Source organism: Nematolebias whitei, chromosome 8 (assembly GCF_014905685.2).
Source record: "Nematolebias whitei isolate Nwh7 chromosome 8, NemWhi1, whole genome shotgun sequence".
NCBI lineage: Eukaryota > Metazoa > Chordata > Actinopteri > Cyprinodontiformes > Rivulidae > Nematolebias > Nematolebias whitei.
This window is the reverse complement of record NC_056505.1, coordinates 26,965,283-26,987,072: the sequence shown is the minus strand read 5'-3', so window position 1 is coordinate 26,987,072 and position 21,790 is coordinate 26,965,283. Positions and strand designations below refer to the sequence as shown.

The 21,790-nt window shown below is 40.2% G+C and overlaps 3 protein-coding genes across 3 annotated transcripts in view; all 3 read left to right on the top strand.

Annotated features, from left to right (window-relative positions):
- The window catches only part of sorbs3 (sorbin and SH3 domain containing 3), a 111,337-nt gene that overhangs the window by 11,504 nt on the left and 78,043 nt on the right, over positions 1-21,790 (top strand). The gene's annotated exons all lie outside the window — the stretch shown is intronic.
- Positions 1,007-5,881, top strand: polr3d (polymerase (RNA) III (DNA directed) polypeptide D). Its single transcript, XM_037681118.1, has 9 exons — positions 1,007-1,155; positions 3,062-3,226; positions 4,279-4,322; positions 4,412-4,566; positions 4,643-4,767; positions 4,836-4,995; positions 5,086-5,333; positions 5,416-5,568; positions 5,723-5,881. Exons 2-9 carry the CDS (start codon positions 3,068-3,070, stop codon positions 5,846-5,848), a joined length of 1,170 nt encoding a protein of 389 aa, XP_037537046.1. The 5' UTR covers positions 1,007-1,155; positions 3,062-3,067; the 3' UTR covers positions 5,849-5,881.
- Positions 7,542-21,790, top strand: part of gpat4 (glycerol-3-phosphate acyltransferase 4) — a 16,288-nt gene continuing 2,039 nt past the window's right edge. The window contains exons 1-12 of the mRNA XM_037681117.1: positions 7,542-7,708; positions 8,299-8,888; positions 10,717-10,786; positions 10,881-11,181; positions 13,819-13,893; positions 13,975-14,064; positions 19,147-19,240; positions 19,356-19,471; positions 19,624-19,679; positions 19,782-19,867; positions 19,976-20,104; positions 20,689-20,768. Coding sequence (XP_037537045.1) covers positions 8,721-8,888; positions 10,717-10,786; positions 10,881-11,181; positions 13,819-13,893; positions 13,975-14,064; positions 19,147-19,240; positions 19,356-19,471; positions 19,624-19,679; positions 19,782-19,867; positions 19,976-20,104; positions 20,689-20,768 — 1,265 coding nt within the window. The 5' untranslated portion in view covers positions 7,542-7,708; positions 8,299-8,720. The remainder of the gene's footprint in view (positions 7,709-8,298; positions 8,889-10,716; positions 10,787-10,880; positions 11,182-13,818; positions 13,894-13,974; positions 14,065-19,146; positions 19,241-19,355; positions 19,472-19,623; positions 19,680-19,781; positions 19,868-19,975; positions 20,105-20,688; positions 20,769-21,790) is intronic.

The window sequence follows — 21,790 nt, the reverse complement described above, 5'->3', positions numbered from 1 at the left end:
CCATCAAGACCTCAAAAATGTACATCTGCCAACTGTTATGCCATATGGACTAACTCCACAGGGCTTTCTCTCCCCCACGGCCTATCCGGAGGCAAGGGATGCCACTATGTAAGTCCAAAGTAAGCAGATTTCCTCTGGCATTAATTTTCAGGATTTTTTTTTTTTTTTTTTGGTTTAACCTCATAGAACAATGTTGTTTTGGATTCCATTAGAGATTAAGGAAATCTTAATCAGATTATTGCAATAATCTGCAGTTGACACAATGAACACAAGCACAGGGTAAAGAGAGATAACAAGTGAGGGTACGGTTCTTTCATTAACACACAATGGCTGTAATCACAAAGTGACCATAATATATTGCCATCCCCCCCCCCATCCCCCCCCACACACACTGGAATTGAAAAGCTTTGTTTGTTTTTCAGGCAACTGAAGATAAATTATTCCTCAAAGTGTAACTAATCTGTAGTTATCATCATTAGTTGTAGTCTGACAGGCCGTCCCCAGGTAACACTATGTGCTCAGGAGAGATCGGGGTGGGGAGTTCTGTCAGGACAGAGCAATGTAGGTGTGCTCAGAAAAAAACATCTCAGCTGAGATGTAGGAACATTTTTCTGTAATTCTTAGACATTGCTTTTCTACATGTACCCGTTTGCTTATTTTTGTTTACATTTATATGCATTGTATTACTGTATGTTATATATATGAAAAAAAATACAGTATATCTGCCAATTATCTTTATAAATATTTTTATTAACTTACTTTTTATACAGTATATATGAATGCTTTTGTACAGTGCACTGGGATGACTTTTGTTGTAACTTGGCGCTATATAACTAAACTGAATTGAATTGAATATACAGTATACATATGCAATGTACTATATATCAAGTTAGAATAATTTAATTTTCACAAATTAAAAAGCAATACATTCATTTATTTATTTATTTATTATGGTCCTCTTCTGCGCACCGTTCTGCGCAGGTTTGAGCCGTGTGACGTCAGAGCGGCTCGACGCAGAGAAGTGTCATGGCGTCGTGCATTGTCGGCGTCTGTGAGTGATAGGGTTAGCATAAACTTCGTGTTGACTTTTAGACGGTGAAATATATTAAATATTTTTAAAAAAATAAGTCAAAAAGACGGCATAGGAACAATCAAGTAAGTGAAAAGAAAGAACTTCTACATTTGTTTGTATTTCGAACTGCGCACAGAACTAGTATGTTGATGTAGCTTGCTGTAAAATCGCACGTGCCTGTTGTTTTGTGCTCGTGAACAAGTCACTATTATTGAGAAATAATGTTTCAGAGTTACAAAATAAAAATAGTTAACTGTAAATAGCTGTCGTCATGGTTTTGTCTCATGTCAGAGCTGCACTTTTTATATTCTTGTTTCCTGGATTATATCATGTAAAATTCACGAACTGCTTTTTAATGTAAACTAGTTTATCGTTTTATATTGATCTAAACGCTCAAACAGTGGAAATGTCCACGTGTTTACAAGTTTGGCATAAAACTTGCCTAAACCTTTAGTAAGAGTAATGTTCGGACGTTTCTGCTAAATTTAGTTAAAAAATCAATCAATTCCTGGTGCTCAAGTCAGGCATTTTAATATTGCAGGTAAAAATTGTGAAGTTCTTTCAAAAATAAAGGCGAAATTTCAAAGGACACCACTGTCATTTACCTTGTTTAATCAGAGTCAGAGTTTCTTTATTGTCATTCGCACCTCATGTGGTTCATGTGGTGGAGCGAAATTATGTACACAGGGTCCCAGTTACATCCAACAATAAAATGTATAAGAAAAACAGTAATAACATCTAAGATATGAACTAAGAAAAACATCAACTAAATATACACTAAGCACTCATAACATAAAACATTGAACATCAGCACAAACATGAACATGAGTCTGTGAGCAGATGTGCACGCATGAACACATCAACATTAAAACAGATCAGCAGCAACATGAAACAGATCAGCAGCAACATGATATGGTTTTTCACAGTGATTATTCTAGTTAGAGATTCATGAGTCTAACAGCCTCAGGGTAGAAGCTGTTCCTCAGTCTAGTGGTTCTACACTTAATGTTCCTCAACCTCCTTCCTGAGGGGAGTGGGGCAAAAAGTGTGTGTGCTGGGTGAGTGGGGTCCTTCATGATGCAGGTGGCCCTCTTCCTGCATCTGGAGGTGTAGATGTCTGTGATGGTGGGGAGGCTGATTTCAACAGATTTCTGTGCAGCCTTCACCACTCTCTGCAAAGCTGTTCTTTCTGCAGCTGTGCAGCCTCCATGCCACACATTGATGCTCGAGCACAGGATGCTCTCCACTGCACACCTGTAGAAGGAGGTGAGGACTGAGCTTCCCAGACCAGCTTGCCTCAGCCGTCTGAGGAAGTAGAGTCTCTGATGAGCTTTCTTGATCAGGCTGGTGGTGTTGTTGCTCCAGCTGAGGTTGTCATTCAGGTGTACACCCAAGTACTTGTAGCTGGAGACCACTTCCACCGCAGATCCTCTTATGTTCAGGGGGGTGTAGATGTTTTTGTTCCTTTTGAAGTCCACAATCATCTCCTTTGTCTTAATCTTAATGTCTTGTTTGATCTATTTTACCTTCTTTTATTCTGGCTGTGGTTTTAGTTTGCAGTGATTTATTGTGTCCTGTTTTTATTGGTTTTATCTTGTAAAGCACCTTGGTCAATGCAAGGCGTTGTTGGAAAGTGCTATAGAAATAAAGTTTATTATTATTAATGTAATGATTTCATCTACAGTTGAGAACTACTAATAGGTGTCAGAAAACAGGATTCAACAGAAAATAAACCAATTCCAATGTAAGTTGGAATATTACATGGTTTTAATATATTAAAAATATATATTTCCTGCTGGGTAGAAATCAACAGGATCAGGATTGTTGTCAGTATTTTGAAAAATGACATTTAAGAAGAGTTGTGTTTTTTTCTGTTGAAAATCACCTCAGACAGAGGAAGAAACAATACAGTAGAGCACAGAGAAACTATATCTGTGTGTTTATATAGTCACACATTCAAGGCTCACATCTCCTGTTTTTTTGCTTCAGTACAGGATGGCGGACTCCGGTGACCATAGTGGTCAACGGCCGCCAACTCCCGGAGCCAGCAGTAACGTAGGACTGGTGATGGGCCGTCGACCGCCAGCTGGCATCTCTCCTGGCCGTCTCCCCTCAATGCGATCTAGAGACCTCACCCTGGGAGGAGTAAAGAAGGTAGTCCGCCACGTCTCTATGTAACTATACTACTTTCACTGAATATTGTAAAGCAGGGGTTCACAAAGTGGCGGTTCGGGTTCCACTGCAGGTCATAAGCACCTAAAGGGATGTCCTGAAATGATCTCCAGAATTCAAAAAAAAAAAAAAAAAAAAGATCGCTTGTGGTATGTTATTAGCATAATTGTTACAATAGATTAAAACAGGAGTCATAAACTGACCAAAACGTTATAATGGTTATTTATTTTGTCATGTTATCCTGTAAAATGTTATCCTATTGCTGGCTGAGCACTTCAGACAGCAATTGTTGGGGTCCCAACTCTTGTGCAGATATTTTGTGGCTCAAAAGCTGAAAAGTTTGTGCAGCAGAAGTTTCTGTGCAACCAACAGGAGTAAACTTCTAATATAATGTGAGCAGTAGGCTCAACATTCTCCAAACACTGGATCCATGATAACTTTTTATGTGTAACAAATGGGACTGGCAGTGCTTTCATCATGACTCCCTGCCATGTTAGTGCACACAACTTACATGAAACATGTACAAAAGAATTGAGTCTGGCTAAAATGTTGCAAGTTGCTCTAAATATGTTCTTAAATAATTTGCTCAAATACTACGTCTGAAAAGGGGATTGATGACGCTTCATTGTTTTGATGAAAATTGACTCAAAATTCAGAGCTGAAAGCTTTTCAGGACATGTTTGAAAGATTGGATGATGGCTGCTGCTGCAGCCAAGCTAGTCTCCTGATCACAGCCCAGCTGAGCTGCTTCTCTTCTGTTAACCTCAAAATTAGACAAACAAAAAGAGACTGAACACTTTATTTGCTGCTGTATAAATATGTCAAAATATGTGAGTTCCAGCATTTTAAAAAGCATTAATTCCTGATCCAGTCCTTCAGTTTAGATGTGAAAACCTTCAAATTAAAGCTCCCAAGGTTTTTACTTTTAAGTAAGTAATTATTTAATTGTAACTTGAAGGTTTCAGAACAAGAGCTGAAAATCATTTGTCTGCACCATAAATATATGCACCTGATGGTATTATCTCTGTTTTCAGAAAACATTTACACCCAACATCATTGGCCGAAAGGTTAAAGAAGAGTAAGTTCATAAGCGTCTTGAAGCGAACCAGAATTTATCCGACTGCATTTATTTGTTCTTTTGACGATTCTCTGCGACTGTCGCAACAGACCCAAAGCCGAAGGAGGGCAGAGGCGAGAGCGAAGGGACGCAGACCGCGGTCGGGGCCCGAGAGAGCGAGGCAGGGGCCGAGGTCGCTCAGAGGTCATCCAGTCACACTCTATTTTTGAGCAGGGGCCTGCAGAGATGATGATGAAAAGAAAAGGTGGGAAAGCACTTTTTTAACAGTGACATCTTTGTGTCTTATCTTAATTTTTTTAAAATCCAACGATGTCCCGCAGGTTCTTATGAGAATGAAAAAGATGCTCCGAGCATGGGGCCGTCCCCCATCATTAACATTAAAAAGGAGAAGAAAGAGACAGAGGAGGAGACGAAAGAGATTCTGCGCAAACTGGAACGAGACAACGTGAGGTCTTAAGTTGTCAGACATCTTTTTAATGTATTTTAGTCAAATATTTAATTGCCTCCTTGTAGTTTATAGATGACCCCTTCCTGAGGAGTGAGCAGAAGAGCTGCCCTGTTCAACTCCCTCTTGCTGTGTCGGGATGGGGATTTAAGGAGGAATTCAGCAACACCGCCCTTAAAGTTGAAAAGACTGAGGAGGACTTTGACCTCATGGAAACTGCAGTGAAAGGTAATAGCAGAAATATTGTATCTAATTTGAGTTTTTCATGCCAAACATTATCTTAGCACGCTGTCCTAATGCAAATACACTGATCTTCAGTGAAACAAGAGCCAGAGGAAGTAGAAATAAAGAAGACTGAAGCAAGTTTCAGGCCTCCTCCGCTTCCCGAGCCTGAAGTTCTTCACGACCTGCTTCATAGATGGAGTCTGAGCAAAAAGGACGAGCTGCTCTTCATTCAGCTGCCCGACTCGCTGCCTGGCCAGCCTCCCACCAGGGAGCACCGGCCAGTGAAAACAGAGGTGCAGTCAGAGGACGGGCAGTCTGTGCTTCTGAAGAAAGAGTCACAGGTTTGAGATGGAACAGGTTTCATTGTTTTCATTATGAAGTTGTGTAGATTGTGTGCGTAAACAGTCATTTAATTTGTGACAGGAAGAGGAAGCTGAAGACAACAGCTGCAGTCTGAAGGACCTACGGGAAGGCCTTGTGGGGAAGATGCTGGTCCGGAGGTCTGGCCGGGTTCAGCTCGTACTGGGACAAGTCACACTTGATGTGTCTCTGGGAACATCCTGCTCCTTCCTCCAGGTATACCAGCACTACTTTATCTCTTCGTCTCCATATTTGTATCGGTGCACCTTCACTGTTTGTCGTCTTCTCTTTCACATAACAGCAGTCATCATACACTTACAAAGTTGCACATATTTCTGACGCTTTTCTTCACTGCCCCCTCACTTTTCAGGAGCTGGTCTCTGTTCAAACACAAGAAAAAACAGGCAACGTTACTGTTTTAGGAAACGTCAGACACAAGATGGTCTGCTCCCCAGACTTTGAGGCTCTATTGGAGAAAAGCCATCACAGCTCATGATGGAGGCACTTGTTGACAAGATGGACCATCACTGTTTGGGATGTCTTTTTTGGAAACCATCCTCCAGTAGATGAAACAAATGCCGTGCTGTGTTGCAACACTGTGTTTTTAATTTAAAATATTTTTTCAAAAATGTACATGCATGTAAATATGTAAAAAAAAAAAACTTTCATTAAGTCAAAATGTTTAAGCTTCTTGCTCAGATCAGAAGACCGTACGTAGGCTTGTTTGTTTGAAATCTTCATATATTGTCTTCATGTGTGCTGATTAAAATTAAGCAACGTTGCACAGCTTTGACAATGTTGTTTCTCACTGTTATGTTTATTTGTCACATGCAGGTTAACACATGTTCAGCAGTGCAATGAAATGTTCAGAATGAGAAGAACCATTTTGACTTGCTAAAAACAAACAAGAAATACTAAAGCATGCAATAAGGGTACAAAATAAAATACCAAAAAGTGTAAAAGAAATATAATATTTACAAGGTCCAAAAGAAATGCAGTATAGTAAACTACAACGTAACATATGGTGCAAGTAGGATGACTTTGTATGATCAAGTATTTCACAGTAATATAAGCTGAACTATACATTATATTGCACATAACTAACAAACTACATAGGTTGTGTGACAGGTTACTGCACAGTAGTGAGTAACATTAAGATTAATTGAATTATGATGGTAAGGTAGTGACATACATGATACATGGCATGAGATATGACATACATGATACAGCCACATTCAACCTCTATTTATACAGGTTAGTCCCATTGAGCCTCAGGGGCTCATTCACAAGAGAGACCTGTATTTTAACAGTGATGACAACAGTGGACAATAGAAAATCAAAGGATGCGGACAATTTTTTTAACAAATGAAAATAAAATGGTAAAAGGATAATTAAAAGGAAAAGTAGTGAAAAGACAGCTAGATTGTAAGGCGGTGTAGAAAACAAAACGAACATGTCTGCGTTGGTTTTTGCCAGGAACATAACATGTTCCTTTAGAGAGGTCAAGGTCGAGAACTTCAGATCTTTTTACAAGGTGTTCCAGGAAACAGGAGTGGAGCAGGAGAAGACCCTTTTGTCTAGTTCAGTTCGCACTGAGGGAACACTGCAGGTAATGATGTCCTGAGAGCGCACGCTGCAGCTGCACTCACGCAGAGACATGTAGGAGGAGATGTATGAAGGCAGCAGACCAAGAAGTGATTTAAAGATGAAAATGTACCAGTGAGAGTCTGCGTGAAGTTAATGACCAGTGAACCAGTGAATACAGGGTGCAATGGTGGGTACGGTAGTTACAGCCAGTTATGAATCTTAGCACACTGTGATAGGCAGTGCCCAACATCTGATGATTGATGATCAGCACCACATGAGGCAACAATAAGCATATTAGCTGTCACAGATGTGGCTTGGTGCAATGTTATTGTAAATTGTTCAATATTATTATCAAGAGTTCAGTAATCTGACAGTTTGTGGGTAATAACATTTGAGTCACTGCAGCTTCTTACTATAAAATGCAAGAAAGGTCTAATAAACATTTTTGAGTTTACTCATGTTTTTGATTACTGTAGATTAAATCTTTCACGAGTGCAGCACAGAGGCTCAATAAGTCCTCCAAACTTTGATTTCTACTAGACAATAAAATACAAAAAACTACTGTGTATACAGTATAATTTTGTCCACCAGGGGTCGCTGCAGATCGCCATGTTGTTGATTTTTCCAGGGCTGGTCTAGTTGTGCCTCAGCCCGCTCGTGAGAATCGCCGGCGGGTGGAGTAGCTCAGTATCTGACCACAGTCCGCCAAACAAAGACAAAGTGATGGACGGGTGAAGCACGACTGGACCCACGCGCGACTCAACTGAAGGTTCGTTAAACAGGAAGTCCTTTAAACCTCACGGGACGTGAACACATCGTGTGGCGTTTAGGGAGTAGGACCAAATCCTCAGAAACGCCTCAGCTCAGCGCGCGTGTCAAGACTGTTAGCAAAGCGGCGAGCATTACAGCGCGGAGCTGCTCTTTTACTTCCACAAACCCGCTCTGACTTCTATTCTGAACGTTTGCAGTCGTCTTCCTGGATTTTCGAAGGCTGTTAAATTGAAGTAGAAGGCCGCGGGGGTGTCTGTTTACCATCTTTAATCGGGATGGACTCCCGTTAGCCGCTCCATCATCAGCAGCACGAGGAGGATGGAGGGCCTCCCGCTAGCTTATCTCTGCAGCTAATGGCAACAACTGACCATATCTGCTCAGTCACAGGAAAATGCACAAACAACATTCTTCAGGGTAATAAGCGCTTGTCCTACGATTTAACTAGCACCGTTTTAGCATCACTTGAATTATGCGCAGGAGATAAAGACATGGAGGATGCGGTCTTATTAAATTACAGTAATCAGTCAGGAAAGACATGTTGCTGTGAAACAGATGGACCTGACTGTATGTTTGTCTTCCTGTCTGCAGGTGTTTGTCTTCCTGAGCTGCAGTGTCCGGATTTTCACCAGACAACAGAACCACCTGCTGAGTCCAGTTGTTTTTGTTTCATTGTTGACATCTTTCTCCTCGGCAGGAGGCTTCTTTCAAACTGAGGACACCTGCATCAAGGACACTTTACAGCTGCAGCTCACCCACTCCCACCCATATCATGAACAGCTCCGTTGTAACTAACGACACTGCCCAATTGGGCAATACCAACATGTTTTGTTCTTGTATTGATTCTCCACAAACAACGAGAAGCTCCATTAACTAGTTCTCTTGATGAAGGCTCCATTGTGACAAGTGCTAAGGCCACTCGGGGCCAGGAAGTGTACACGTGTACTTCCTCTGTCACCAACTCAACCTTGTCATTCAACTGTTAGAAAAAGAAGATCCCCTTTCGCTTCAGGATGGAGCTCTTCTTCAACCCTTTTGACAACTTGCTGTGCATCCTGCTCGGCATCTCCTTCACCGTGTGGTTCACCCTGCTGCTGGTCTTCATCATCGTTCCTGCCATTTTCGGGGTGTCCTTTGGCATCCGGCGCCTCTACATGAAGACACTGTTAAAGATCTTTGAGGCAAGTAAAGACTCTGTAAACGCAAACGTTAGTCGCTGTTTTAAGGGATATAGCTGCCATTTTTGCACAGTTGCTGTAGCAACATATAATTCATGAAAGTTGCTTTTGTTCTGCTAAAAACATAGTGAACCTTTCTTTCACTTGCTGCAAATGTTGTGCATTTTATGACCGTTTTAGGGAGTTAACGCAGCTCCAGCATATTGTTTGGAGATGGCTTTACGTTTGTCTTTTATGAACTGTCTGATAGAGATGAACAGGTCTGCAGGGTATTCTTTATTTGTTATGTAATGCAGACCTTGCCATTACACTGTTTGATATGTCATGACTTTATTGTTCACTTGTTCCTTACAGTTTTTACTTTAAATAATTTAGGGATGCACAAAATTGGATTTTTGGCCAATATCCGATATGTTAAAACTTATTTGGCCAATAACCGATACCAAATACTGATATTTTTCCCTACACCTACTTACAGAGACTACATAGCTTTCTCTGCTGTGGAATTAAAATAATACATTAGTCTGCATGGTCTTTGTCAATTTGGCCTGCTGCCACATGCAGATGCCAAAAAGGATGTAACACTATATAAATATATAATCTACATAAAAAAGAGCCTTATATATCAGTGAGTTATTTTGATGGAATGGCGGATGTCCGATATTTTACTTTATCGCTTAAATCGACCGATACCGTGCCGATAATATTGTGCATCCCTAAAATAATTAAACCTTCATTGACAAAGAAGGCATTAATTTATCAGCTGCTCTCCACGGCTGTAACATCACTTTCCATCATGTGCCTCCTGAGAGCAGCCCTTGTGCCACAAATAAGTGAACCAGTGCGACACTTGAGATCTGGTCTCAGCTTCTGATTCCAGTTGCTGCTTTGAGATGTTGAGAGGAAAGGTCAAAGGTCAGATGCAGTACAAAATGTGCAGTGTAGCGAAGTGTTTGCATAGTTATGTGACAATAAATTAGTGTGTTTTAATTTAACACAACGGCTACATTATTGTTTATTTATCGCTTTAGCAGTTTGTTGCTAACTCATAAAATGTGAAAAAAAAAAGCTCTTGCCCAGTTATTTAGGTTAAATGCGTCTGCAGTAGTTACACACTGGCGTTAAAGCCACTTGCCACAGTAGCAGCGACTAGTAATATTTTGTTTTTAAAGAAAGAGCAGCTCTCTGGTCCCTGCTCTTCAAGAATCGCTCATCAGCTGCAACGAACGGTAGCAGAAAGCAAAAAGGTTTTATTGGCTAAAGCAAATTTTTTTTCCTGTTTAATTAGCACAGAAAACACAGCCCTGCAAGTTTTAAAAAATTATTATATTTTATAATCCCGTAAGCACATCTCTTTAGAGCAAATAATGGTTTTAGCACTTTTGAAGTTAAAGTTACTGACGAGGGTGAGAACTGCAAGATAAAACTCCACGGAAAGCTGCTGTTTTGCTCAGAAGTCTGTGGAAGTTCTTCTTCTTGTTCTGTTTACGACAGACACTCCTCTAAACAGCACCCAGCAGCTCAACTTTCATGCAGCAGCAAGCTTTTACCATCTCTGACTGAAGACAGCACATTTTGGAGTTGTTTCGTGGCGTGCTAGTGTCATCTGAGATTTTCTAACTAAAACTCGTGCAGCATGTCCCACTGGGGGAACGTTCTGTGCTTTTTATGCCATGTAGTGTTTTTGTTTGTGTCATAACATCCAAGTGTCCAATGTTTTAGACCATGAAAAATGAATGTTCCTCAGTTCACCTCACCTTTTCTCCAGACATTTATCAATGTGATGCAGAATTGCTTGAGCTTGAATTCAACATTTACTTTTTCTTTCTAGTGGGCCACACTAAGGCTAGAGCGAGGAGCCAAAGAAAGGAACCACCATCTGTACAAACCCTACTCAAATGGTAAGCTGCTCCTGCTGTCATTTCCTGGAAAACTGTGTTTTAGTAGTTTTGTAGGTGACTTCCATGGACATCCTGTCTGCCTGTGCTTCTGTAGCCATCATCGCCAAGGAGCCCACCTCCCTGGAGGAGGAGATCATTGAGATCCGGCGAAGCGGCAGCAACAAAGACCTGGACTCAGCCACAGAGTTTGAGATGTCCGACATCTTTTATTTTGCTCGTCGAGGAGTGGAGAGCATCATGGATGATGAGGTGACCAAGAGGTTTAGTGCCGAAGAGTTGGAGTCATGGAATCTGCTGACCCGCAGCAACTACAACTTTCACTACATCAGCCTGAGGCTGACTGTCCTGTGGGGGCTGGGCCTCCTGATCCGCTACGGGTTCCTGCTGCCACTCAGGTATTACTGATGCGCTGCTAACATAGCAGAACAACGCCATTTTTAAACCCTCGGGCCTTTGTGAAAGCTGTCACAAATAAAGGAATGGAATATTTAGAGAATTAAGTAGGGATACACGATATTGGATTTTTGGCCGATATGCTGATACGTTAAAACTTATTTGACCTATACTGATATTTTATATAGTTTCCTTTGTCAAAACATAGCCCTCTTATTTAGGCTTATTTGCTACAAAACTTTTGTAACAACTGTAAGAGCTGGTGACATATATTCACTAACAGATATATGCATAGCACTTTAACTTATATTAAATGAAAAGTGTTAAATGTTATTTATTAGCATTAGTCACCTGCGATGCTGTCTCCCTTGTGGAGTCTTGTTCCAGGTTCCTAGCTGCAGTGTGGGATCCTCTGCACTCTTGTGCATGAAGGACAGCCTTTTTAAGTTCAAAGTTTTTGTCTATCCCTAAGACTAATTACGCTAACAGGGCTAACACTTGACATCTAAATGTCTGTGGTAAAACTCACCCAACAAGTCGTGCTATCAGTTATTAGCTTCTCAATGACGTCGGAAATGACGGCTTGTAACTCTGGTAACGTTACGTCGGAAAAATATCTCCGACTGGGAACGATGTAGCGAGGCGCAACGTAGTCCATAAATCTTTGGAGTCTGACATTCTCACCAACAAAAAATAAAACTTACACACCGCCGACATTTTGACTTCTTCCTCTCTGCCGTGAGATCAGGTAGGCGCGCGTGACATCATCACGTTGTGCTGCCGCTGCAGGCGTCCTTGTCACTAAAACAGTGTCTTATATCGGTGAGTTATTTTGATGGAATGTCCGATATTTAACTTTAACGCTGATATCAGCCGATACTGATGCCATGCCGATCATATCATGCATCCCTAGAATTAAGGGATGGATTTGCCACCTTTGCCACCCACATTAAAATGTGGGTGGCAAAGGTGGAGCATCCACACCTACCTCCACCCTCGTTGGACCATTGAGCAAAGCTTTTGACCCCCACCATCTGCTCCCCCGGGCACCCTACATGTCAGCTCTCTGCTCCACACAAAGGGCTGTGGTAGCTCGTGGTCTGTGGTTGTGTCAGGAAGAACATCTGGTGTAAAATAATTGCAAAGTCTTCGTGTGAGTTAGTTTACTGTGGTGACCCCTGAAGAAGGGAGCAGCTGAAAGAAGAAAAAGATTTTTGTAGCCATTAATGGTCCGTTGACTTGTGGTCGGATGTTTCAAAGGCGTTTCAACATTTTGTTCATGGGGTTCTTGAACCTTTGAGACTGGACTTTATAAACAAAATGGATCTTACTGGAAGCTATAGGGACTGTTAACTGATGAAGAAAATGTTAACGCCTTAATTAAATGTCACTAAGCCAGTGACGAGTAAAGTAACTCTTCTGTTATGAATCTTGCACTCAGGAGTTCTGTCTTTTTAACCTTTAGACATGATGTCAAGTTTAATGCACTTCTATGTTGGTTTTCATTTCTTTTAGAAAGGTAAACTATGTTTTATCAACTACTTAATTAGTAACAGGTTAGTAAAGATATGATATAAAATGCACATCTTATTGAGGCTGATTCTTTCATGATGGTGAAGAATTGATATACATAGTTTGACCATGTAAAGTTGCCAAGAACTAAGGCTTTATTTATTTAGATGATCATAAACAGATACAGAAAATTCATCTTGATTCCCCAAACAAACGACAAAGCTTACACTAATATTTAAATTAACATTAATCTTCAGGTTGTCAGTACTTCTTAACAGCAGACGCATCATGGAAATCTCTGCGTGGGCTGAGGAACATTTCCTCAATCTACTGTCGGTAAACATTGTCAGCTGCTGCTTCCAAAATGCAAGTTAGAGTTTGTATTAAAAACAAAGCTCTAGAGATGTCAGTGCCTTTACTAGTCTCATGCCAGTATCTGGACATGGGCTGAGATAACAGAGAAGTTTGCAAACACGTGCTGGTAGATCAGGATATAAACACATCACTGCTGAACAACATATACAGTACGTTAAAGTACTTTAGAAAAGAAGCAGATAATTTTATGCCTTCATGCTGCTGTAGATTGACAGCTCTCCCTAAATGTTTACTGAGTAAAAGAGATCAGGCTCGTCTTAGAGATTCACAGCGACAGTGACTCAGCATTGAGCCAGACTGGCTCATTTCCAGTTGTCAGTGGGGAGACGAATCAGGCCACTGCTGCACGATGTCCTACTCTGCATTGTGGCTATAATAGTCTCTCATTCAGCCCTTGTCCAGTTAAAATATTGACTTTGCCTACCACTTAAATAAAACCTCCACGGCTCCTGGGTTTTTCTAATCCTCTCAAACCTTAATCTGCACATTGTCCAACCCTGGATGATTAGTTCATATAGATTATGTCGACTTGTTGGCCATTGTAAGCGTCGTCTAATGTGCCCTCCTGCTTGCTCTATGGTTATAATGGTGTGGAGAATATGAAGGCACGATGCTTCCATCTGAAAACATAACTGGACAGGATAACTACTGAGCTAATTGTTCAGTTCTTTATTTAATTTCATTTACATAATCGGTTCCTTGTTGAAGTTTTTCCTAAAGAGTCGTTTCTGTCACTCCTGTCTCTCCACCAGGGTCACCCTTGCCTTCACTGGTGTGGGCCTCCTCGTGTTTCTCACCTCTCTCATTGGGCTTCTGCCAAACGGAAGGTAGGGTTGATCACAAGGACTTTGTATGACTCCATCAGTATGTTTAAGTCAGACTTGTGGCTTGTGACCTCTCTCTGACAGGATGAAGAATTTCCTGAGTGAGAAAGTTCATTTGATGTGCTACAGAATATGTGTCCGAGCCCTGACTGCCATCATCACCTACCATGACAGGTAAAGAACCTGCAGTCTTTTCCTTGATACTGACAACGTATGTGACTGATAAAAACATCATGGGTTGGTTTGTCAGTATTTTCTGTTTCACAAGCTTTCCTGGAGTTCTCATTAACAATGTATCTGTGAAATGTTTTTACCTCGTCATAAAATGCACCTCAGCTGTGGTTTAGTACCTGGTTTAAAGGCCGCTGAAGCTGCACCTGTTTTGTATAAGCAGAGCTTAGTCACCACTTTTAGTTGTTATGTTCGCATTCAGCTGTGGTACTAGAAGCTAAATAATATATAAACAAAATCAGTAGCTCTACTAATGTTTTTGGAAATGTACAAATATATTCAGTCCCCTGAGTGATGTTAAGATATTAAAACGTTTCATTTTTACTTTTTTTGGTTATGGTTTTACCAGCTTTTTAAAGCTTTTAATTATGTAACGTAACAGATGTGTAATTAGAGAAGAAAAGGTACATAAAGTTAGGAATGCACTGATCCACTTTTTCCCCACGCCCGATCTGATACCGATACCCGTAGTTGAGTATCGGTAGATACCGATTTGATACCGATATGATACAGAGAATCAGTGCTGAATTAACAAAAATGTCTAAATCATGTCATCTGGACCTGATGACATGATTTAGACATTTTTGTTGTCTATGTGGATGATTGAGCTTACAAACCCAGTGCTGAATTAACTTAAAACATTTGTTCTTTTAAACGCAGACATGAATGTACTGAATTATAAATTTATTGTAAACTCTGCACCAGAACAGCACCCTTAAACACACCAAGAGCTTCACAAGCTTGATCAAACATGTAAAAACAACACAACTGTAATTTGTTCAGTCAGTACACTAGCACGTGATGTCACTCAGAGCACAAAGCATAGAGTTAGAGTGAATAGATCTGCCCAGTCATGGATCGGTCACATCGTCACCGATACCGATGTTGGTATCTGATCGGTGCATCTCTACATAAAATGACTTCATAGAGCTCGGTGTCGGTGCAGACAGCCTGCAGTTCATTAGCAGGCAGTCAGCTGTTTTCTACACATCACTGCAACCATAAGTGCTGTGTGTAAGTCAGTGAATATATGAGACAATGTTAAAAATCTCGGACGTTTCTTTTACATTTGGATGGTCAAACATCAGCTCCAATAGTCACAGCAGTCGCATCACAGAGAAGACTCACCTGTACAGTCTCCTGGTGATCCCCTGATTTCTTTGTTTTATTGAAAAGGATACCAATGTGTAAAACAAAAAAAATCTTCAGAATATTTCTGCAGATAGCTGTTGATTAATAATCGGGGCGGCTGTGGCTGAGTGGTTAGAGCAGTTGTCCTCCAGTGCAAGAGTTGGGGGTTCGATTCCACCAGTAGTCACATGCTGAAGTGTCCCTGGGGAAGACACTATATAAGTACAGTCCATTTCCATTTAATAATCCTGGTTTTAACAATGCTGTTCATAAAATATTTTTAACTGGGGCATTAGGTAATGACTGGAGTCATGCCAGGTCAGTAGGTGGTCCAGGATGGTTGGTGTCCAGTCTACTAAACAAGTGTAGATAAAAGTGAGCCAGAACACCTCAGAGCAAATCCATCCTAAACTGGTTCTGAATGTTCACAGCTTTATTTAGCAATGTGCAACTGGGATCAGGTCACCCAGGACAGATGTTAGTGGTAGGTCTGAACAGGGCCAAAGGCAGTGACGTTTGACCACAAAGTGACTTCAGGATCTGTATCAAAGTATTTTGCGGTCTTCTTATGAACACTAGGACTAAGCCCCTCCATCTGCAACTGGGTACTAGACTTTTTAACAAACAGACCACAGTTAGTGAGGATCCACAACCTCTCCTCCTCCACCATAACCCTCAGCACTGGCTCTCCTCAGGGATGTGTGTTGAGCCCCCTCCTGTTTACTCTGCTCACATATGATTGTGCAGCTACCCATCCAGGCTGTCACATTGTAAAGTTTGCAGATGATACAGCGGTGGTGGGATGCATCACAAACAATGATGAGTCCAGCTACAGGCAGGAGGTGGAACACCTGGAGAGCTGGTGCAGAGAGAATAACCTTCACATCAATGTGAAGAAGACAAAGGAGATGATTGTGGACTTCAGAAGGAACAAAAACACCTACACCCCCCTGAACATAAGAGGATCTGCGGTGGAAGTGGTCTCCAGCTACAAGTACTTGGGTGTACACATGAATGACAACCTCAGCTGGAGCAACAACACCACCAGCCTGATCAAGAAAGCTCATCAGAGACTCTACTTCCTCAGACGGCTGAGGCGAGCTGGTCTGGGAAGCTCAGTCCTCACCTCCTTCTACAGGTGTGCAGTGGAGAGCATCCTGTGCTCCAGCATCAACGTGTGGCATGGAGGCTGCACAGCTGCAGAAAGAAAAGCTTTGCAGAGAGTGGTGAAGGCTGCACAGAAATCTGTTGGAGTCAGTCTCCCCACCATCACAGACATCTACACCTCCAGATGCAGGAAGAGGGCCACCTGCATCATGAAGGACCCCACCCACCCAGCACACACACTTTTTGCCCCACTCCCCTCAGGAAGGAGGTTAAGGAGCATTAAGTGTAGAACCACTAGACTGAGGAACAGCTTCTACCCTGAGGCTGTTAGACTCATGAATCTCTAACTAGAATAATCACTGTGAAAAACCATATCATGTTGCTGCTGATCTGTTTCATGTTGCTGCTGATCTGTTTCAATGTTGATGTGTTCATGCGTGCACATCTGCTCACAGACTCATGTTCATGTTTGTGCTGATGTTCAATGTTTTATGTTATGAGTGCTTAGTGTATATTTAGTTGATGTTTTTCTTAGTTCATATCTTAGATGTCATTACTGTTTTTCTTATACATTTTATTGTTGGATGTAACTGGGACCCCGTGTACATAATTTCGCTCCACCACATGTACCACATGAGGTGCGAATGACAATAAAGAAACTCTGACTCTGACTCTGAACGGGGTTTAGTACTGTTTACTACTGAAGGTAGTTTTAGTCCAGACTACTCATGTTTGGTTTAACACTACTGAAGCAGGGAAGCACTCCTACTTTCAAAAAAAATTCCTGAAGTCTCATGTCTTTAGGGAAAACCTTATCTCTTAATGCCCTAACAGGCAAAATACATTTGTATGTTTTTACATTTTCTAATTGTACTCTGTCCAAATTTAATACATACTAGTGTATACACCAGGATTTCTTATCATTTCGTATCATTTTAACCAGCAGGCTTAAGAGGTCGATGTCGACTTTCTGCAAATTTGTTAATCCTTTTTAATATAAAATTGGGGTTTAACAGCAAATCAAATGAAAAACAATCTTCTGAAAATGAGCAACATTAAGCAAAATACAAAGCTTTGGTTATAATCTTTATATTTTATTTTCATGGTACAAAGCACCAAAAACCTTTTAAATTCTACCAGAATGGAGACTTTTAGATAATGATTCATAAAATTTGGCTATATATTACAGTTGATAAAATAATCAAGAGGGAAACAGGACATTTTAAATGAATATAACGTGGTATCATCAACATACGAGTTGATCAACTTGATCAAACCTTCTATGAATCTGTTGTAGCGACTGACAGCTGGACAGTTTTTCAGAACTGCGATCAGCCTTTTGGGCCCTCCATGGTCCAAAAAGCTGATCAACCCCCTTTTTTTAAAGGACACTTAAGCTTTTGTTGCCGAGAACAGAGTAAAAAGAAGAAAACAACAAACATAGACCCGACAAATCAAATAAATCAAATCCTTTTTAATAAAAAATATAAGCTTAGTGTTTATGAGGCTTTTAATGTTTTGGATCTACAACAATTTAAAACTTTATCCACCAAAATTAGTAAACTTTTGTCCTTTCTCCAAAATCTTGTTCACGTTGAGTTAAATTCACATTTTTGTGGCCCACGAGTCTTTTCATCTTGATAGTTTTGGTCCACGTATGAAAACATTTGGACATCCCTGTATGTTATCTAGAGAGCTGGTTGCATCTCTTAAAAAGTGTTACCTGATGTAAAAACTATTTTAAGAGATGCAGTATAAAACCTGATAAATTTAACAAGGGTTTGCTTTAAATTTGTCTGACATTTCAAACTAGATAGTCCTATTTTTTCCCTTCTCAAACATGAGTCACAGCTGACTTCTTGCCCTGACTTGAGTGGAGCCATGTTCATTGGATTACGTAAGGCCAGATGATACACTCTGAGAACGTAGTTGGTGTGTGCTAACAGCTGAAACCTGATCCCCTCCAGTTCTGATAAAAAGCAAGTGCGCCTTGGGCCAAACCCAGACTGTCTACCTTCATATTCTTTAGAGCAGCCATTTTGAGTCCAGATTAAGAACAAGCATTGTAACTGTCTTAAAAATAAAAATTAAAAACCCTGAAGCTTAAAGCTGTTGCTTGTAAAATAAATTAAAAAGCCACTCTTTAATTAATTGCGAACAGGTTTTGTTTACAGTTGTTTTTTGGGAGGAGACCGTATACAATGCGAGAATGTGAGAATCTAAGGAACTTGAACAGCGGCTGAACTTTATTATGTTGAAGATGACACGTGGAACAGGATGCGGAGGAGGAAGCTGTGTTATTTACTTTGTGATGAACTGTGGTTTAAATCAGCTGGTCTTGTTTGAAGTTAGGGCCACTGCATGCTTTGAATGTACCGTAAACTGACCTGTAAGATTATACCCAATCAGGGGAAATTAAATAAACCTAATAAAACCTGAACCATTAGAAGTGACTGTTTGTGATGTGCGAGACAAAGAGCTGAATCATTTCCTGCAACTTTTCACTCTGGCCACAGTCTGGCTTGTTTTAAGTGTGTTCCTCTGCAGTGTAGAGCTAAAAATAATTATCTATTTAAGATTGTAACTTTATCTGTGGCATGTGAATTGAGAACATTCAAGTCCTGCGGGTCTGGGTCAGGGCTTTTATCACAGACCTCAGCTTGCTTTGTCTCATAAAGAGGGGAAGTAGCCGTGGACCTCATTAGGTCTTGTACTGGTTGTTAGATCCTCCATTAAATAATCTTCCATGAAACATAGCTTACCTTTTTTTCCTTCATATTGTCTCAGTGAGAATAAGCCGAAGAATGGAGGCATCTGCGTGGCTAACCACACCTCACCTATTGATGTCATCATCCTGGCCAGTGACGGCTGCTACGCCATGGTAAACATGCAGGAAGCTGAAAAACACCCAACGCTGAAACACGCTTCAGTTGCAACAACTAGTTGACGTAATGTTTGTTGCAGAAATAGATGCTACTGTTTGTTTGTGTTGCTAGGTTGGTCAAATTCACGGTGGCTTAATGGGTGTCATTCAGAGGTCCATGGTCAAGGCCTGCCCTCACGTTTGGTTTGAACGCTCAGAAGTCAAAGACAGACACCTAGTGGCCAAAAGGTATTCCACTGTGTTTCTGCAGCTTTATCTGAAAACATTGCTGTTTGTCTCCATTTTCAGTAGAAAAGCTGAAAAGTATACTCATTGATATAAAATAATTTGTTCTGTTGTCATAATATTTTGTAATATGCTTCCTTGTTCTTGCTTTACAGACTGAGCGATCATGTTCAAGATAAAGCTAAACTACCTATTCTCATTTTCCCAGAAGGTGAGTTTGTTTGGTGTCCCGGTACAGATAGAAGGAGTTCATAACTAAACCAAAGTTATCTAGTTTAAGCTAAATGGGTTTTATTTTGTCCGAAATCCTCAGGTACCTGCATAAACAACACGTCAGTTATGATGTTTAAGAAGGGCAGTTTTGATATCGGTGCCACAGTCTACCCAGTGGCCATTAAGGTATCGGTTAACCTTCTTTTCACAGTAACGCGCCACATCTGGATCAGTGAATCTGACCTGCACTCTGTTTCCAAGTGTTGATGACTCATTCTCATGTATGCCTCGCAGTATGATCCCCGGTTTGGAGATGCGTTTTGGAATAGCAGCAAGTTTGGAATGGTTAACTACCTTCTACACATGATGAGCAGCTGGGCCATCGTCTGCAGCGTGTGGTACCTCCCCCCCATGTCCAGAGAGGTCATTACCTTCATGCTTCTGGGAAAATTTTAATTCTTTAATAAATCCAATGGTGCATTAAGCGCCTAAGGTTATATCTCCAGTGAGGAATTCTTTTTGTAGAGAATTATTTCCTCCCAAACCCCGGCTGGTCCAGAAAATTGCTGCCCATCCTGAGCCTGGTTCTGTTGGAGGTTTCTTCCCGTTAAAACCAAGTTGTTCATTTCCACTGTCGCCGGGATGGGAGATTGTGTAGATGTGAAGATGAAGATGGTGCTAAATAAACTAAATGGAGGGTTTTTTTTTTTTTTTGGACAATTTAATTTCCTATTAATTTTCAAAGAAAACATAACAGATGGTAAAGATAAAATACAGAACGTGCATCCTAAAGTATAACCAAATGAATTAAGTTATTATTTTATTTACTGTGACATTTTTTGTTTGGTACTTATTATTATTTATGTGTACATTCATAGTTTCTTGCTTTAAAGCAGAATCCGTGTCATGGTTTTATGTTCTGATCAAAGATTTTACAACACCAGTGCTATTAATTGTTTGAACCAGTTGTTTATCAGCATTATATTTATATGAGTCATCTCCAACAGGAGGGAGAGGATGCTGTGCAGTTTGCCAATCGTGTGAAAGCAGCTATAGCCAGAAAAGGTGGATTGGTCGACCTCCTGTGGTAAGTTATTGTTTCCACACAAAACTTTTGAAATAGAAATCTTACAATGCAGGGTTTGCTATTAGACAAAAAGGTGTTATTTCTTTTTGTTTCCTTTTATATATATATGTAAATAATCTCAACAAATATAAAGCCTCTGCAGTCATATCTCTAATTTCCACAGCCCACTTTAACCTTTGGAAGAATCAGCCACACATTTACGTTTGTCCGAGTTATTTATTTATTTTGGTGCAGTCAATAATCATGATGTTTTTCCTGACACAGCCTAAAAATCCTCCTATTAAAGTTTATTTAGTCATAATTTTTTCAAATGCTCCCGTTATCTCACACTAATATTACTACTCGTGTTCCTCATGGGAGACATTGATGATAGGAAAAATCAATTTTCAAGTCTTTTTTTTTTTTTATCCCATATTTATTATATTGTAAAATAATGCATTCCTCTCTAGTGCTTTTTCTTTTTACCTCTCCCTATACCTGTGATATAGTTTTTTTACATTAGCCCACTATGTAATGGTCCACTTTTACATTTGAAAGACGCTATAAAGATTTACAAAAACTGTAATTTTATAAAAGCTGACAATATTCTGTACCGAAATTTCTCATAAAAATTCTGAGGAAAAATTTTTTGTTTTTCAAAACACCCACTAATGAAAAATAAATCAAAGAAGAAATTGTAAAAATAGGGAGAAAAAAATTGAAATTACCATCAGGATTGAAATCTGTTATTCCCTTAAACAGGATTGAAAATTTGCTAAAATCTTTTTTTTTTTTAAACCAGAGAAAAACGGCACCACTTTACAATAAGGCTCCTTTTATAGATGGCTAATAAATAGTTTATAGATGTGTTAATTCCTCAATAAACACTTTATAAATCATTAATAATTGTTTATTATGCATTAATTAAGGGTGACGGAGACAAAACTGGCCAGTTTGTTGCCAAACAGTGATCCAAATCTGTTCACCTATTTCATCTAGAGTTGTTTTATTAAACATTTCAAACTAAGTTACTACCTTGTAAG

Excerpts from the sequence above, each read along its gene's own strand:
- polr3d (XM_037681118.1), top strand. The coding sequence starts at position 3,068 with ATGGCGGACTCCGGTGACCATAGTGGTCAACGGCCGCCAACTCCCGGA. Across the intron at positions 4,768-4,835 it reads GCAAACTGGAACGAGACAAC|TTTATAGATGACCCCTTCCT; the intron begins GTGAGGTCTTAA and ends GCCTCCTTGTAG. Across the intron at positions 4,996-5,085 it reads CATGGAAACTGCAGTGAAAG|TGAAACAAGAGCCAGAGGAA; the intron begins GTAATAGCAGAA and ends ACTGATCTTCAG.